Source organism: Microcaecilia unicolor, chromosome 3 (genome assembly GCF_901765095.1).
Source record: "Microcaecilia unicolor chromosome 3, aMicUni1.1, whole genome shotgun sequence".
In the NCBI taxonomy this organism is placed as follows: Eukaryota; Metazoa; Chordata; class Amphibia; order Gymnophiona; family Siphonopidae; genus Microcaecilia; species Microcaecilia unicolor.
In genome coordinates, this window is record NC_044033.1 from 9,492,977 (window position 1) to 9,511,054 (window position 18,078).

An 18,078-nucleotide genomic window follows, 5' to 3' on the forward strand; every position below is an offset into this window, starting at 1 on the left:
CATTGTCATATCATGCCAGACTGAAGTATACAAAATACACAACCTAATCACAGGAACACCAGACTGAAGTGTGTCACATCCCAGAGCATTACTACAGATAGAAAACTACAGGGTATCACCGTGTGCCAGGGCCGCCGAGAGACTAGGCCGGGCCCAGGGCTAGGCCTCCCCGCCTCCGCCCCCCTCCTTGCAGCCCCCCTGTCGCTCCCTCCGCCGCTGCAGTCTGCGGTCTCCCCTGCCTGCCTCCACGGCTCCGGGCCCCCTTCATTCAAAGCGGCACTCGCAGATCGCCCTCTCTTCTGGCCTTCCCTCCCTGTGTCCCGCCCTTGTCTGATGTATCTTCCGGTTTTCGCGAGGGCCAGAAGAGAGGCGATCTGCGACTGCCGCTTTGAATGAAGGGGGCCCGGAGCCGTGGAGGCAGGCAGGAGAGACCGGGGACTGCAGCGCCAGCAGCCTGACCCCGGCGCCGGGCCTCCCTTTGGAGGCCCGGGTCCGGGGAATTTTGCCCCCCTCTGCCCCCCCCTCTTGGCGGCCCTGCCGTGTGCATTACCACAGGAATACCAGACTGAAGTGTGACACCCAGCGCATTACTACAGGAATACTAGACAGCAGTGTGTCACATCCAGTACATTAACACTGTAATATGACAGGAATATCACTGTATCTTTAACCAACACAGCCTACAATTTCTTGTATTTACATAAAGAAAGCACAAGACAAATGCATTCGGACTGCAGAGATATCTTCCACGAGAACCGCGTCAGGTTTTAGCAGCTGGACTGGACTTGTCTGTAGGAATGAACTGCTGTGACTGGAGGAGAGACACATGACCATAGCTTCTCACCCTGTGTCCTTCACCGTGTCCAGATGTACAGTGGGAAGGTCTCAGTGCAACTGTTGTGTCGAGTTCTTCATTGCCCAAGCTGCAAAGGACTCAAATACAAATCAATTTACGCGTCCAGTTTTTCCTACATAAGCACACAACTGTGGAACGCATTACCAAAAGCCTTGAAAACTACGTACGACCACCTAAACGTCCGGAAAAAACTAGCCTGTTTAAAAAGGCATACCCTACCGATCCAACATAAATGCCTGATCTCTGCAACTCAGCAAAACTAAAGAACGTAATGGGCATAACACAACTCTTCCGTTGTACGATTCCCTAGTGTGGCTGTGCCACATGAACTTTATCTTACCTCAAGAGAATCCACAAACGTGGAGAACTCAAGAAGTCCCACGGAAAAACTCAAGTAAGAAAGAGAAGTGGGGGCGAGAACCAGGATTTACAAAGACTGGACCACAGTAATGATGAAGACGAAGCAGACGTTTATTGAACAATAAATGACTCGACACAACGTTGTGTTTCGGCCAGAAGGCCTACATCAGGAGTCTTTATTTTCAAATAAAAAATGATGATGAGGGTCTTGAAATAGCAATTCTTGGTAATGTTCTATCTGTTTGTTCAAAGTATGTTGAGAATCCAAGATTGATGGATACTGTTAGAGACTGTCTATTTCGAGACTCAACACAGATTTTCCACAACGGTCTTTTTTAAAGACCATCATAATCAATCAATCTGCGTATATCTAACAGCGCTATAGAAAGGATTACTAGTAGTAATACCTCCCACTGAATATTTATTTCTTTGCTGCATTTGTACCCCACATTTTCCCACCTCTTTGCAGGCTCAATGTGGGTCACACTATGTTGCAAAAGGTATAATCATAAACAGAGTAAGAGGTATGGTCTAATTTAACATGTGTAAGAAATTAGGTAGATAGGTCAACCTAATATAGAATATTAGCGGTTAGCCAGATAGACGTTATTTAAAAGGCCAGCAGCTGATCCTGACCTGTTAAATAGCAGCGGGAGCATATTGACATCAGCTGCTAGGTGTTATTCGGCTCAAAAGTAACCGGTTATTCAAAGACAAACCTCAGACAGGGCTCAGCTTTCAATATCCAGGAATAACTGTATGAGCGGTGTGCAAAACCCTCACTGCCGCCGGCTAATAATTGACCCCTCTCTCTCTGTCCAGTTAGCTATGGATAAGTTTCGGGCACCGCTGAGCTGAGTGGGAATCCTTCAACTGGATTCCTGCCAGTAGGGGGTGCTGCTTCAATACTGTGCTTTCAATTGCTAGGGACAGGCAGGTTCCATTGAGTCCTGCAGAGCTCACTATTGAAATTGCCATGGTGAAACAGCAGCACCCCCTACTGGTAGGACTGAAAGTGGAGGACTCCTGCTCAGCTTAGAGGGACCAGTGCAACGGACCCACACGTTCAGTCCTGGTGTCTGGATAAGGTCTGGCATTCGATATCCAGGTCTAAATTAGATGGCAGTGGTCATTTCTGGCTGTGGTATTGGCCTAATAATGGACACTGCTCTGTGGTAGCCCAGTGGTTAGAACAGCAACCCATGAACCATGGAAACCAGAGAAGCTAATCTCACATATCCCATAGGTCATCCTTAGGACCTTGAGCAAGTCACGGGCTCAGATTTGGAAAGGTGAGTGACCGAATCTGAGATGCAAAGAACATTTTCATTTCTTTCACCTGGTCAGCAAAATCAAAAAAGACAAGTTTGAGAAAGAGATGAGCAGCAGCCGTGTCCTAACGAAGGTACCAGCAGAGCGTTTGCCCTTAATACGATGCGAGAGCCATGTGTCCCTGGGCTGCAGGCTTTCACAGTCTTCAGCCTGTCAAGAGGAGTCCTTTCTAAAACCAGCACACTGCACCACACCCTGAGTCTTGTAAGTGGGTGAATGTATACAGAACTCTGACCTACACATTTCAACCCCTGTACCCACCTCCACGTTTGACAGGGTCAAGGCCTGGCTGCTTCAAGCTATCCAAAGTTCTACATGGTCTTCGGTGAAGCAATGTGCTGGCTGTATTAATCGACAGACGTGCAGAGAAATGAAACTCTACAGACAGTGCCAGTGAGTTGACCTAAGGCAGTGCTTTTCAACCCGGTCCCATCAGGTTTTCGGGATATCCACAATGAATCTACATGAGATAGACCTACATACCAAGGAGACAGTGCATGCAAATGTCTCATGCATATTCATGGTGGATATCCTGAAAGCCCGATGGGACTAGATGTGTGTCAAGGACTGGGTTGAGAAGCAGTGACCTAGGTATTACCAGACAGAAGTTTCCGGTAACTGCCAATCCCAATTATCTGCTCTCTGGCGTCCTCCGCTCACCTCACACCTTCAAGCGAACGTGCAAACATTAGCAAATGCAAGAACTGGAAGGGCATTCAATATGCACTAAGAATTCTACGTCCATGCTCGATAACCTTCTCCTTTCGCTACATTTCTCTGGTCTGCTTGTATCTATGAACATCCTGAGAAGTGTAACTCTGCACCAGTCAGAGGCATAGCCAGGTTGGTTATTTTGGGTGGACCCACAGTTATTTGGGGTGGGCCTTCCAAACCACCACCCCCCTCTTTATCCTGTATCTCTCTCCCTCTCCTCTGCACCTGGATTCGGTATTTGCCCCCACCTGGCAACTCCCCTTCCCCGGTGCACCTCACCATGTTTGCGGGCGGCGTCAGCAGCAGACATCCGCTGCCTGCGCTGGTCATTGCAGACTTCCCTCTGCCGTGTCTTACCAGAGGAAACAGGAAGTGACGTTAGCGATGGTGGGACATGGCAGAGGGAAGCCTGCAGAGACCAGCGTAGGCAGGAGATGTGCGTTGTCGCTCGCAAATGTGATGAGATAGATAGGGAGGGCGTTGCTAGGCCATGGACAGATCTGGGAAAGGAAGAGATGAAGCAAGGGGAGTCAGGTGGCCACTCCGGAAGTATATTGGGGGGCAGGCAGGGGGGGGGCCTGAGCCAACCCAGGCCCACCCACAGTCACAAGTGGATCAGCCTTCCAGCCGTGGATTCAGCTGAAAAACCTGGAGAATGTCAGAGGGAAACTGGGAAGCTTTTCTCTTCTGCAGAGCAACCCAGGGCCCCTCTGACCACCTGTCCTGAAGTAAAGCATCCCAGGGTGGTTGGTGTCTCACCTGCTGGATGTCCAGCCTGTAGCTTGTCACTGGGTCCACTGCGTCGGGCTCCCTCTGCGTCCACTGCAAGACGTACGAATAGTTCTTGGACTGTTTCTGTGCTTTTACCGGGTTGGGAGTGTCAAAGTAGAACTCAGGGCTGTAAGCTCTCCCTGCAGGTGGAAGGGAGGGAGGAAATGGGAAACATGGAGAGATAAGACAGGAAATGTGAGATAAAGGATGGGAAAAGAGAAAAGACAAGCAGTAAGAGGATTTTAAAAAAAAGAAAAAGAAAAACAGAGAATGAAGGCTGCATCTTCCTCATCACAGGCCCCTCTGATTCAGCCCTAGTAGCAGCATGTGCAGATCAGCCAGCTGGGAGCATGAGCGCCACCTGCAGGCTGGGCAGTCACACCAGCTTCCCACTGCATGGAGCCGCCAGACAGCTGAAGCAAGGGAATACACTGGCCTGTGTGCTTACAATGCTCCTGTGTTCCTTACCAAATGAAGCAAGGCAAGGTAGGAGTTAGACTGTAGATGTACTGTGTCTGCTCTGCACAGGCTGAGTGCTTTATTGCATCAAAAGCAATTTTACAGATTGGTACGGGTCAGTCACTTCCTTCCATCTCATGCTGCTCAGGACTAGCGATGTGATGCATGAGGGGCAGAGAGCCAGGGTTATTTAACTGTCATCAAATCAGCTGTACGGCCATCCTGTATACCCTCCCCCCCTTCTTTCACTAAATCTCTCTGCCCTTGTAAATCTGATTTCTCTAAATCCATACATGCCCCAGAGTCAAATCAGGACCAGGCTGATCCTGGAAATCTCAGTGGGGTCCAGACCCCGTCATAAAGCGTATAAATCTCTACCATCTCAACAATATCTGGCCTGGGAGAATCAGCTGCAACATTACAGCCCCGAATTACAAGGGAAAGAGAAATCAGAAGGAATCCCAGCACGGACTGGGAAACCAATGCTCGGCTCCTACCAGCAGGGACAGAAACATCAAACGGACAGACAACTCAGGTGTGGGAAGGCTAACGCGTGGGTAGCAGGCGCCAAATCTGAATTAGTGTGTGCGTTCAGCGGCAATTCTGAGTTTGGTACGCGCCGAATCCCAGGGTAGAAAATAATTTCCTATTTTCTACCGAGGGAGGCATGGTGGTAATCAGTGGCACAGGCTAGGTCAATGGGTGGCGGTAAGGGCTCAGGCCGTAAATATGCACGCGCTAGTTTGAATTTCCCAGTCCATTTTAAAAAACGCCCCTTTTCCTCAGTCGCAGTAAAAAATGGACCAGTACCGTGCACCTAAAACACGTGCCCACACTGCCCCCCCCCCCAATTTCCTGTGGGCCCCCGGTTTTGCTGGCAGCTGCCACGTTGCCTGCCCTGCTCTGTCTTCCCTCAATTTCACCAAAAGAAGTGCGCAGGATGTGAGGGGAAGACAGAGGAGGGCAGGCAATGCGGCAGCGCCGGAGACCAGCGCTGGACAACGCTTCAGCCTGAGGGGGTTGGGGATCCCCGCCAGCCAGGATATTTGCTGCGGCATTGGGCGGGGGGAGCGGCAGGGCGGCAGACCAAAATATGCCTCCCCCCACCTCGGGCTCTGGTCCCCTCCCACTGCGAGGTCTGGCTACGCCTTTGGTTGGTGATCTTTCAGTTTTACAGCATATTTTAGACGCTGTCACCATATTGGCTGCTTGTGAGTAATGACTCACTTTTCTTTGCTCTAGTGGACTGTTACCCTGGTGAACAAACAGAAACCTGGCCACGTCGGTAGCAGGTCCAATTTCAGTTACAACTGTTTCAGCAGCAGGCTTAGAACAGCAGTTTCCAGAGAAGTCATTGGAAAAGCATGTTTTTGCAAAGTGTATTTGACTTCAAGCTTTTTTTACAAGAAGATGTGTTTGCAGAAAAACTGGGACCAGTGAGGTCTCCAGCACTAAGAGAAATATTCTGGGCTTTGCGTACTCTGAGGATCCCTTAAAAATGTATTGGAAAATATGTAGTTGAATGATGAAACAATGCCTTTCATCAGAAGGAGTGGCCTAATGGTTAGAGCACCGGTCTTGCAAGCCAGAGGTGGCCGGTTCAAATCCCACTGCTGCTCCTTGTGATCTTGGGCAAGTCACTTAACTCTCTATTGCCTCAGGTACAAACTTAGATTGTGAGCCCTGCTGGGACAGAGAAATATTCAGTGTACCTGACTGTAACTCCTTCTTACCTACAAATGCACTCAGTCTGCTGCCCCTCACTATCTTTCTACCCTCATGTTCCCGCCCCCGTTCACAGGATAAATCCCTTCTCTCAGTACCCTTCTCCACCACCGCCAACTCCAGGCTCCGCTCATTCTGCCTCGCCTCACCTTATGCTTGGAACAACCTTCCTGAGCCCTTACGCCAAGCCCCCTCCCTGCCCGTCTTTGCTTAAAGCCCACCTCTTCAATGCTGCGTTCGGCACCTAACCCTTACTGTTCAGTAATCCAGACTGCCCCTATCGGACCGACCGTTCACTTGTCTATTAGATTGTGAGCTCTTTGAGCAGGGACTGTCTCTCTTTGTTAAATTGTACAACGCTGCGTAACCCTAGTAGCGCTCTAGAAATGTTAAGTAGTAGTAGTAGTAACTCACCTTGAGCTACTACTCAAAAAGGTGTGAGCAAAATCTAAATAAATTATTTGAGATTCTGTTGCTACTATCTGAGATTTTATATGGAATGTTGCCAGTAGAGGAGTGGCCTAGTGGTTAGAGCAGTGGTCTTGCAATCCAGAGGTGACTGGTTCAAATCCTACTGCTGCTCCTTGTGATCTTGGGCAAGTCACTTAACCCTACATTGCCTCAGGTACAAACTTAGATTGTGAGCCCTCCTGGGACAGAGAAATATCCAGTGTACCTGAATGTAACTCACCTTGAGCTACTACTGAAAAGGGTGTGAGCAAAATTTAAATAAATAAAGATTCTAAAGAATAACAAGATTCCATGCAGAATTTCAAAGTGTAGCAACATTCCATGTAGAACCCCAAAGAGTAACAAGAGTCTTTGGGCTGGAGTAGAGGAGTGGCCTAGGTCGGTTCAAATCCCACTGCTGCTCCTTGTGATCTTGGGCAAGTCATTTAACCCTACATTGCCTCAGGTACAAACTTAGATTGTGAGCCCTACTGGGACAGAGAAATATCCAGAGTACCTGAATGTAACTCACCTTGAACTACTACTGAAAAAGGTGGGAGCAAAATCTAAATAAATGTTATAGGTTGCTGGTACATCTATATTTTGATAAAATGACGGCATGTTTGTTATAGGATAGGACGTTGAGCGGATCTGTGCATAACTCCAGTGACTGCCAATTAACACCAATTACTGATTGTTAATTCCTGATTAATTAGTTTACGTGCGGATCTGTGATTCATGTCCAAATTCGCACACCCAACCTTGAGCGGCCTATACAGAATCTGGCAGTCAGAGCATTGGTAGTCTCTTCTAAAAGAGCACATCAAACAATCTTTAAGTCAGATCAACATTGTTCTACTACTACTACTACTACTACTTAGCATTTCTATAGCGCTGCCAGGGTTACGCAGCGCTGTACAAGTTTAACATGGCGAAGGACAGTCCCTGCTCAAGAGAGCTTACAATTTAAAGGTTACAAACTATGTAGTCAGTGTAGGTAGCATGAATGGGGAAGGTGGTTAGGCGCCAAAAGCAAGGGAGAAGAGATGGGCCTTGAGTAAGGACTTGAAGATGGGCAGGGAGGGCGCATGGCGTATGGGCTCGGGAAGTCTGTTCCAGGCATAAGGTGATGCGAGGCAGAAGGGGCGGAGTCTGGAGTTAGCGGTGTTGGAGAAGGGTACAGATAGGAGTGATTTGTCCTGAGAGCGGAGGTTACAGGCAGGAACATACGGGGAGAGGAGGGTAGAGAGGTAATGGGGGGCTGCAGATTGAGTGCATTTGAAGGTCAATAGGAGAAGCTTGAACTGAATACAGTAGCGGACAGGGAGCCAGTGAAGTGACTTGAGGAGAGGGGTGATATGAGAGTATCGGTTCACGCGGTAGATAAGACGTGCGGCGGAATTTTGGACAGCTTGAAGGGGGGATAGATGGCTAAGCGGGAGGCCAGCGAGAAGAAGGTTGCAATAGTCAAGACGAGAGGTAACGAGCGAGTGGACGAGGGTTCGGGTGGTCTGTTCAGAGAGGAATGGGCGAATTTTGCTAATATTATAGAGGAAGAAGCGACAGGTCTAAGCAGTCTGCTGGATATGGGCAGAGAAGGAGAGGGAGGAGTCGAAGATGACTCCGAGATTGCGGGCTGAAGAGACGGGGAGGATGAGGGCGTTGTCAACAGAGACGGAAAGTGGGGGAAGAGGGTTTGGGTAGACTTTACAAACAACCACACACACAACTAAAATGATGATATTGTGGCGAAACAATGTTACAAAATGTGACCGTGTGTTTCTTGGACTGCGTTTTGTAAAGAGAGACAGTTTCAGTCAAGTCAGGATGATGATGTGTTAGTCAGTATAAGAAATTATCATAATAAATATTTGCACATTTTAGCTGTTCGTAAAGTCTACCACTAGAACAATGTCGATCTGACTTAAAAACGTAAAGAGTGTTTGATGCGCTCCTTTAGTAGAGTTTGTTCATTAGCACATGACATATGCAGGGGCGTAGCCAGACTTTGGCGGGAGGGGGGTTCAGAGCCCGAGGTGAGGGGGCACATTTCAGCTCCCCCGGCGACCCCTCTCCCCCATTTTTGACCTCCCTGCCGCCACCACCACCTTTGACCCTCCCAGCGCCAACCCTTTCGACCCCCCTCTTCCCCCAGCCGTCAACCCTCCCCCGCTGCCACCATCGGGTACCTTTGCTGGCGGGGGTCCCCAATCCCCACCAGCCGAAGTCCTCTTCTCCATCGCGGCCGTGTTGTTGATCTTCAAGGGCAGACTTCTGTTTCTGTGAGTCTGACGTCCTGCACGTACGTGCAGGACGTCAGACTCACAGAAACAGAAGCCTGCTCTTGCAGATTAGCAATGTGGCTGTGCTGGAGGACTTCGGCTGGTGGGGGTTGGGGACCCCCACCAGCAAAGGTACCCGATGGTGGCGGGGGAGGGTTGGCGGTGGGAAGGGGGGGACAAAGGGGTTGGTGGCGGGGGGGGGGGGGCAGGCCCAAATCTACGGAGGCCCATGTCCCCGTAGCCCCACATAGCTACACCCCCAGATATATGAAGAAATTGCTTTCCCTGTTATATAGGTAGTGGCACCCCCCCCCCCCCCCCCCCCCGCATAACCTGACTTTTGCAGTGCAGGGTTATCGAGAGAGCCACTGGCGGCGAAGACTCTCCAGGGCTGTTACCTCGCCCACAATCCACAGAGACTGATGAAGTCCTAGTTTTGCATCACTGCATGAGGGGGTTGTAGTTCTGGGACCAAAAAAACGGACTTGATCAACCCGTCTGGGATGACCTGGGTGAGGAAGCAGGTCCTACATCTCCCTTAGTCGTCACTGATTAGGAAAGTAATACTGCACCTTCCTTAAGAAATAGTAACGGAAGGTTCTGCTTTAAGGATAGAAGAGGAGGCTCTTGCATTAAACCTTACGACAAGTTCCCTGTTCTTACCACGTGCCCAAAACATCTCTCAAAAAAGCTTTCACAAGCCATCTGGCTTTTCTGGGTCCATTTGAATGCGTGTGAACAGGGGCAGGGCCGGTCTTAGCAATTGCGGGACCCTGTGCAGACCAGCTTGGTGGGGCTCCTCAGTTCCCTTGCTAGCCCCACCCCTTGCCCAACCTAGCCCCTGGGCTAGCCCCACCCCAACCCTGCCTAGCCTTGCCCCCTGCTGACTCACTTCTACCCTCGGTACTCACCATCCTCTTCTCACTCATCTCCCCTGAGAACCCTGATGGTCTCTCCCACATGGTTCCACCATGCCTAGCATCTCCCCTCCCTCTTCCTTCCTACACTCTTCTACCCTAAGATTTTGTCTCTCTCATTCTCCACCCACACTTGTAGCCCATCTCCATGTTCTGCCCACCCCTTTCTCTCCTCCACCCCTAGTCCTGCATTTCCTTGTCCCTTCTCCTTCTCCTCCATCCCTATGGTTCAGCAATCCTTCTCCCCTCTCTCTTCCCCTCAGCCCCTATGATTCAACAATTCCATCTCGCCTCTCCTTCACCCATAGGGTCCAACAATACTCTCTCCCCTCTCCCTTCTGCTCCACCCCAATGGTCCATTTACTCTTTGTCCCTTCTCCCTACCCTTTTCCCTTTCGATCCAGCATTCACTTGTCCTCTCTCCCTTCCCTTCCACCCCTATGGTCCAGCATGTCTTGTCTCCTATCTCCCCTTCCCCCTTATAGCCCAGCAGTTCCGTGTTCCCTGTGTTCCCCTCTGTTTCCTCTCCTCTTCCGCTATGGATCCAAAACCTCTCCCTTACCTACCCTTCAGTCCAGCACCTCCCAGTCCCCATTCCCCCAAAACCTGATTTGGTTGCTGGTGCTAGCGCCAGCAGCGGCAATGGGAACAGGCTGTATAGGCCGACCAGTCCTATCTTCTGTAGCGTCCCGCCCCTCTGATGTAACTTCCTGTTTAAGCGCGGGCAGGATGCTGCAGAAAGAAGGACCGGGTCGGTCCAGACAGCTTGTTTCCTTTACCGCTGCCCGCGTAGCAAAGAACCTGACTGCTGGTTTAGTTCCATGATCCAGCTCTCCTCTGCCACTGCTTTTTCTGCCCCCCCTTCTGTGAGCTGTCATGCTGTCCACAGCTGAAGAAGACCCACTCTCCTCTCAGGTGGTGGTTCTTTATTCCTAACTCCCCCCCCCCCCCCCAGCTTCTCCACCAATCAATGCTGAGGTTCCCAGTGAAATCGCGGTGACGTCATGCTCAAGGCAGGAAAGCAAAGCGCGAGCTGGGAACTCCTATGTGGCAGGTTTTTGTGGACGGGGGGAGGGGGGGGGCGTAGATACTGGACTTACAGGGAAGGAAGGGATCAGATCAATGCTGGATCTGCCCTGGGAGAGGAAACCCCATTCCATGCAGGTCTTTAGTCGGCAGCACAGGGCCCCTGGGAGTGAGAGACCCTGTGTGGCCGCACCGGTTGCTCCTGCCTAAGACCGGCCCAGAAGAAGGGATGAACATCACTATATGAGGCCTAATACAGAGGGGCTAAGACATTTTAGCAAGAAGGAACTTGGGCAGACTAGATGGGCTGAACACTCCTTTTCTGTCATTTTCTATTCTGTAAGACTTACCAGAAACCTGAAAGACACAGGTCGAGGAGCCCACGTGGTTGGAGATGCTACATTCGTAGGTGCCGCTGGCCTCTCGGCTCAGGCTGTCTATTTTCAGCTCCGAGTATTCCAGCTGCTCCAGGAGAGGCACCGTCAGAAGATTCTTGTTGAATCTCCAGATGGCAGTGGCCACCTTCATGGGGCTTCCTTTCAGCATGGTGCACCTCATCACTACGCTGCGCCCCAGGCCCTGACGGATATCCTCCAACGTCGGCTCCACTACAGGGGGAACTGGAAGCAAAAAGGAAGCAATCAGAGAGAGACTACACCTGTACCGTTTCCTTCTCTAACCCAGTCATTTAATTACACGTCATGTTCACCACTACAGCCATTTCAAAATGGCAGCTTTCAATATGTTGATACGGCTCCATTCCGATTAGACCAGCTCTCTTATATGGCCTTCACAGCATGGATATAGCATGCAAAACCTTTAAAATCAACACAAAGAGAAAAGCATGTTTCCTAGTATAACAGGAAAGCCTGCAAAGAGATGCTAACTGAATCCTTTTTACTGGAGCAACTTGAGATAGTTTTAGGCAACCTTTAATACCTCATTAATTCCAGGGGCATCTTTAAGTTGGTGCAAATGATGTGACAGCAACAGGCCCCGCCATTGGGGGTGCACCATGGCAGTCGAAAAAACACAGATCTAAAGATGGCCCTGTAGCACGGGTGGTAGCCAATGAAGTAGTTGGGCTCCCATCTGGATCTGGTAGAAAAGGAGATGAAAAAGGGGGGCATGGGAGAATCCACAGTCTGGCTGCCTCTCCCCCCTCTATCGGCTGTCTGTGTGCAAATTGCTGCTGCCAGGCAGGAGAGAACTACTTCCCATGGCCCCCCCCCCCCCCCCAGAGGTGTTTACTGCTTAGCAAAACTGATGAGCCTTGGGAGGTGTAGGAAAGAGTTTCCTCCTGCTCCCTGAGCTGTTCCTGGCAGCTTGGGGAGAGAAAGAGAGAGGGGAGAGAAAGCAAATAAAGACAGGCCCCCCAGACCCCTTTCATACCTAAACATGGCTCTCATCAGCAGGGCTGGTTTTAGACACGGTGGGGTCCGGGGAAGAAATTAAGGAGGGGGCCCCTGATACCTGATCCCCCCCTCCCCACCTGCATTGCTTCCACGTGGTTCAGGCATCTCTTCCCCTTCTCCCCACCCATAGTCCATCTCCCTCCCTTCCGCTCACCTTCTGGTTTTCTTTAACATTTTTATTTCCCTTCTCAGAGGGGTCCCAGCACGGCAGTCATCCTCACAGGCTGTCCCAAAGCTTTCCCCCTCTGCTGTGATCCGCCCAGGTGGAAACAGGAAGCGTCAGAGGGGGACGGATTGCGGCAGAGAGGGAAAGCTTTGGGGTAGTCGCAGGCAACTTGTGGGAATGGCTGCTGTGCTGGGGCTCCTCTGAGGAGTGGTCTAGTGGTTAGGGTGGGGGACTTTGGTCCTGGGGAATTGAGTTCGATTCCCACTTCAGGCACAGGCAGCTCCTTGTGACTCTGGGCAAGTCACTTAACCCTCCATTGCCCCATGTAAGCCGCATTGAGCTTGCCATGAGTGGGAAAGCGCAGGGTACAAATGTAACAAAAATAAAATAGATACTATTGGAGATTCTACATGCAATGTTGCTATTCCACTAGCAACATTCCATGTAGAAGGCTGCGCAGGCTTCTGTTTCTGTGAGTCTGACTCACAGAAGCAGAAGCCTGCGCGGCCACATTGGTGATCTTCAAGGGCCGGTGGTGGATTTTGGTGCTGAGGAACTGAGTTCGATTCCCACTTCAGGCACAGGCAGCTCCTTGTGACTCTGGGCAAGTCACTTAACCCTCCATTGCCCCATGTAAGCCGCATTGAGCCTGCCATGAGTGGTAAAGCGCGGGGTACAAATGTAACAAAAATAAAATAGATACTATTGGAGATTCTACATGGAATGTTGCTACTATTGGAGATTCTACATGCAATGTTGCTATTCCATTAGCAACATTCCATGTAGAAGGCTGCGCAGGCTTCTGTTTCTGTGAGTCTGACGTCCTGCACATATGTGCAGGACGTCAGACTCACAGAAGCAGAAGCCTGCGCGGCCACATTGGTGATCTGCAAGGGCCGACTTCTAGTGGAATAGCAACATTCCATGTAGAATCTCAAATAGTAGCAACAGTGGAGGAGTGGCCTAGTGGTTAGGGTGGTGGACTTTGGTCCTGGGGAACTGAGTCCCACTTCAGGCACAGGCAGCTCCTTGTGACTTTGGGCAAGTCACTTAACCCTCCAATGCCCCAGGCACAAGTAAGTACCTGTATATAATATGTAAGCCGCATTGAGCCTGCCATGAGTGGGAAAGCGCAGGGTACAAATGTAACAAAAAAAAATGATGTTGGGGGAGAGCCAGTCCTTTGGAACTCAGCTTCATTACAATGTTCAGTGCCTAAGATATCACTACAAAAGGAGAGAGGTTCTTCAGTCAAAACTAAAAATCACGCAAAAGCAAACACCAATTTGAAAGAAGTGAAAAAAAAATGGGAGAAAAAAACCACCTCATAATAGCTTCAGGACAACCTCACACTGCACAGTGGTCAGGCAGGTCTATAAGCGGTAAATCACCACTTACCAAAAATCACTTTTCATTGTTTCAGACAATTGTCGCAGCAGAAGAAAAAAAGATTTTCTAGAACAAATTCTGTTAATAGAAATACTTAGCTCTGCTATTGAGAATGGTAAAAAGGACCATTTGGCAAACAGGATGGCAGAACAGCAGGGGTCTAATTGAGGAGGTGGCAATTGGAAGGTCACTGCTGGGGGGACGGCTGCATCCTGAAGAACTGAAAGTCCAGTGTATTTTCACGCTGCAACATGGACCGTGTTCTACTGACAAGTACACACATCTCCCTCATTCTACAGCCTGTCGTGCAAAACTGCGCCGATCTGGCGTGCAGTTAGACGCAATGGATAAGTGAGTGCCTAGGCGCCATTGTGCCTAACTGCAAAAGGGGCTGGAACGCAGGCGGGGCCTACGCTTATGAGCGTAACTCATGGAATACTAATGGGGTATGTGAAGAGTACGGGAGAAAGGGCAAGGAAACATGTGGGGGAGAAGAAAAGGGGGCAAATTTCTACCCTAAAACCCCACGTCAGTACAGAAACAAAAGGCTCCAGCACAAAAGCCTTGATCCTCTCAGAGGGACCAGTTTTTCTCCTTCCCATGAAAGGCCAAAAGACTACAATTCCCAGCAGTCCTTGGATAGGTCACCTGACAGGGCTGAGGGCAGTGTTGCCAGATGGAAAAATATTTGTCACGCCCAAAGCCAGCCCCAAACCGCACAAAGTTAATTTGCATGTGAATGACATCATTAATAAATATTAATGAGGCCATTTGCATACAAGTGACACCATTAAGCCCGCCTCTGTGGGGCTTCTATTGGCCACGGCTGTGGGAAAACCAGGAAAAAAACCGCGGTGGGTGAAAAAAACGCTGGCGGGGCTTAAAAAAGCCGCCCAAAATCCCGCAACCCGCACGCGGCATGAAAAAGCCGCAGCGGCTCGTGGAAAGGAGCCCAATTGGGCGAGAAACCCGCAGCACTGGCAACACTGGCTGAGAGGCGTTCCCTGCACTACAATCCCCAGGATCCTAAAGGAGAAGAGGGGGAGGGGTTTGGAAAGCCTAATTATGAGGATGTCAGTCAGCTGGAGGAGGGACCGGGAGAGGAGCCTATGGACTGGCAAACTGAAGAGGGAAGAGAGGAGTTAGAGGGAGAGAAGGCGTTGGAGGAGGAACCTATGGTCATCTCGGCCCTAGCCAGGGTGAAAGGTGAACAGTTGACAGGGCTTCTTGCAGTCTGGTTTCCTACCTTGGTGCAGGGTGGGAGGAGGTTTCTACAAAAGCAGAGCAGCAGCAGATAATTAGTCCAGCCCTGACCCACACAGGGGCATAGCTTTGGGGGGCCACGGGGGCCTGGGCCCCCGCAAATGTCATCCAGGCCCCTGGTTTGGCTGGCAGGGGTCCACAACCCCTGCCAGCCAAAGCCTTCTTCAGCGCTGGTCTCTGGCGCAGCCGCGTTCGCTGCCTGCCCCCTGCTCTTCTTTCTTCTTGCTCCTCCTGTGCACGCTGATGCTGAAGAAGGCTTCGTCTGGAAGGGGTTGGGGACCCCCGTCAGCAAAGGTATTTGTTTGTGAGGCGAGGTGGGGCAGTGGGGGGGGGGGGGCGAGGAGGCAAGGTGAGGCATGGCGGTGGGGGTGGGGCAGCAGGGTGGCACTCAAAATGTGCCCCCAACCTCGGGCTCTGGCCCCCTCCCACCGTGAGGTCTGGCTACGCCCCTGGACCTATGTGGGAGGTTACCAGGTGTTAGTGCTGGTAAAGAATGGGAGGGAAGGGAGGGTCCCTTCAGCCTTTGGGAAGATATTGGAAGGAGGGTGAAGGAAAGGGCTTGACGTCAAAGACATTATGAACTGCTCTGTATATTTCTGAACTGTGTTTGAAAAGAAAGGTAAGAGATCTGTGCTACATCTATTTCTGAATAAGAGTGTACCTTGAGCATAGCAAGAAATAGAAGGCCTGGCAGAGGGCCTGCAAGTGTACTCTTCACTTTGGTGGGGAGGGAAGGACAGTTGCCCAGCTCTAACTCTAGGTTATTACAATCCCGGGTTTCATTGTGGACCTAGAAGGGGCAGGAGGTGGCCTCAAGCTGTGGGAAGGACACTGTAATACCTACGTGTGGCTTAGACTGCTAGATAACCGAAGAGAACAGCCCGGGAAAGGATACTGTCTTGGGATTCGGATCCACATGGATGCTCTAGGCAAATGTCTAGGGAGGAAGTGACTCGGGTCTGGAATGAAATGTGTAGTTTTGATTGAAAAAACAGAAAGAGAAAGAAAGAAAGAAAGAAAGAAAGAAAGAAAGAAAGAAAGAAAGAAAGAAAGATTTTCTGGAGAATGGAGGAGAAGCCAGAAGCAACTAACCCTTCTCCTCCCTGTGAGAGGGCGGAAGCAGCTTACAGGTAATAATCAGACCATGGCTTTAAGCGACTTGCTGAATTAACCCCGGATATTTAAAGCTGGGGGATGTGCCGCTCCCGGCACTGAATAGCTGGGTACATATTCTGACCCGGAAGGTAACTGGGCGCCGGCCAATACGCCTACTGTAATAATACAAAGAATGGGTCTTGAAAAAGACCTTTGTGATAATGTGGCTTAAAGTAGATCTTCTAGGCGTCTCGTACATATCTGAAAAGATACGATTTTGGAGATTTTCAGGCTCATTTTTGAAAGAGAAGGACGCCCATCTTTCAACACAAATTGGAACATAGGCGTCCTTTTCACAGGGTCGTCCAAATCGGTATAATTGAAAGCCGATTTTGGGCGTCCCCAACTGCTTACCGTCGCGGGGACGACCAAAGTTCATGGGGGCGTGTCAGAGGCGTAGCGAAGGCGGGACTTGGGCGTGCCTAACACATGGACGTCCTTGACCCATAATGGAAAAAAAAGGGCGTCCCTGATGAGCATTTGGACGACTTTACCTGGTCCTGTTTTTCTTACGACCAAGGCACAAAAAGATGGCCAAAATGACAAGATGACCATCACCTCCCCTTACTCCCCCAGTGGTCACTAACTCCCTCCCACCCTCAAAAAACATCTTTAAAAATATTTTGTGCCAGCCTCTATGCCAGCCTCAAATGTCATACTCAGGCAGGTCCCTGGAGCAGTTTAAGTGGGTGCAGTGCACTTCAGGCAGGCGGATCCAGGCCCATCCCCCCTACCTGTTACGCTTGTGGTGGTAAATGTGAGCCCTCCAAAACCCACCATAAACCCACTGTACCCATATGTAGGTGCCCCCTTCACCCATAAGGGCTATGGCAGTGGTGTACAATTGTGGGTAGTGGGTTTTGCGGGGGGAGAGGGGATTTTGGGGAGCTCAGCACACAAGGTAAGAGAGCTATGTTCCTGGGAGCAATTTATGAAGTCCACTGCAGTGCCCCCTAGGGTGCCCGGTTGGTGTCCTGGCATGTCAGGGGGACCAGTGCACTACGAATGCTGGCTCCTCCCACTACCAAACGGCTTGCATTTGGTCATTTCTGAGATGGGCGTCCTTAGTTTCCATTATCGCCGAAAATCAGAAACAACCAAGTCTAGGGACAACCATCTCTAAGGATGACCTAAATGTCAAGATTTGGGCATCTCCGACTGTATTATCGAAACAAAAGATGGACGTCCATCTTGTTTCGATAATACGGGTTTCCATGCCCCTCCACCGGGACGTTTTGCGAGGACGTCCTCAGCAAAACTCGGGCATCCCTTTCGATTATGCCCCTCCACATTACTCAATTATCATCAACAGACTCCTGAGGCAGGCCATAGGCCAAAAAACAGTACCGTGTCGAGTCTTTTAAATAATAAATGTTCTAAAAGTATCAAGTTTATTTGTCTCATCTGTGGAGCTTGTGGCCATTTTTCACTTCTTACTCTGCTACATTCCGTGGGATTTCAGAGTTCTCCACCTTGGTGGATTTCTGTTGGCATATTCGCAGATAGCTGATTATATCGCGCGATATAACAGGTTAGCTGCCAAGCGCTGATCATGAACATTGAATGAGAGAAATCTCCTGCTGAATATTCACGGATAACCGGTTAAGCACTATTTAACTGGCTATGAACCGTTCGTGGCCGGTTAAATTGCGCTGAACATCGTGGGATCAGTAATCGGGACAGAGTATTGTACATGTTTTTGTAGACTCCTGAAGCGGGCGTTTTCACACTGAAACACAGCAGCTGTGTCGAGTCTTTTGAGTTGTTCCAATAAAGATATTCCGCAGCCTGGTACAAT

At 50.2% G+C, this 18,078-nt stretch overlaps 1 protein-coding gene across 1 annotated transcript in view; it reads right to left on the bottom strand.

The window, feature by feature from the left end:
• Positions 1-18,078, bottom strand: part of LOC115467377 (MAM domain-containing glycosylphosphatidylinositol anchor protein 1-like) — a gene marked incomplete in the record, with an annotated part of 483,050 nt that overhangs the window by 18,195 nt on the left and 446,777 nt on the right. The window contains 2 exon segments of the mRNA XM_030199249.1: positions 4,018-4,173; positions 11,243-11,512. Of these exon segments, the coding sequence (XP_030055109.1) occupies positions 4,018-4,173; positions 11,243-11,512 (426 nt within the window).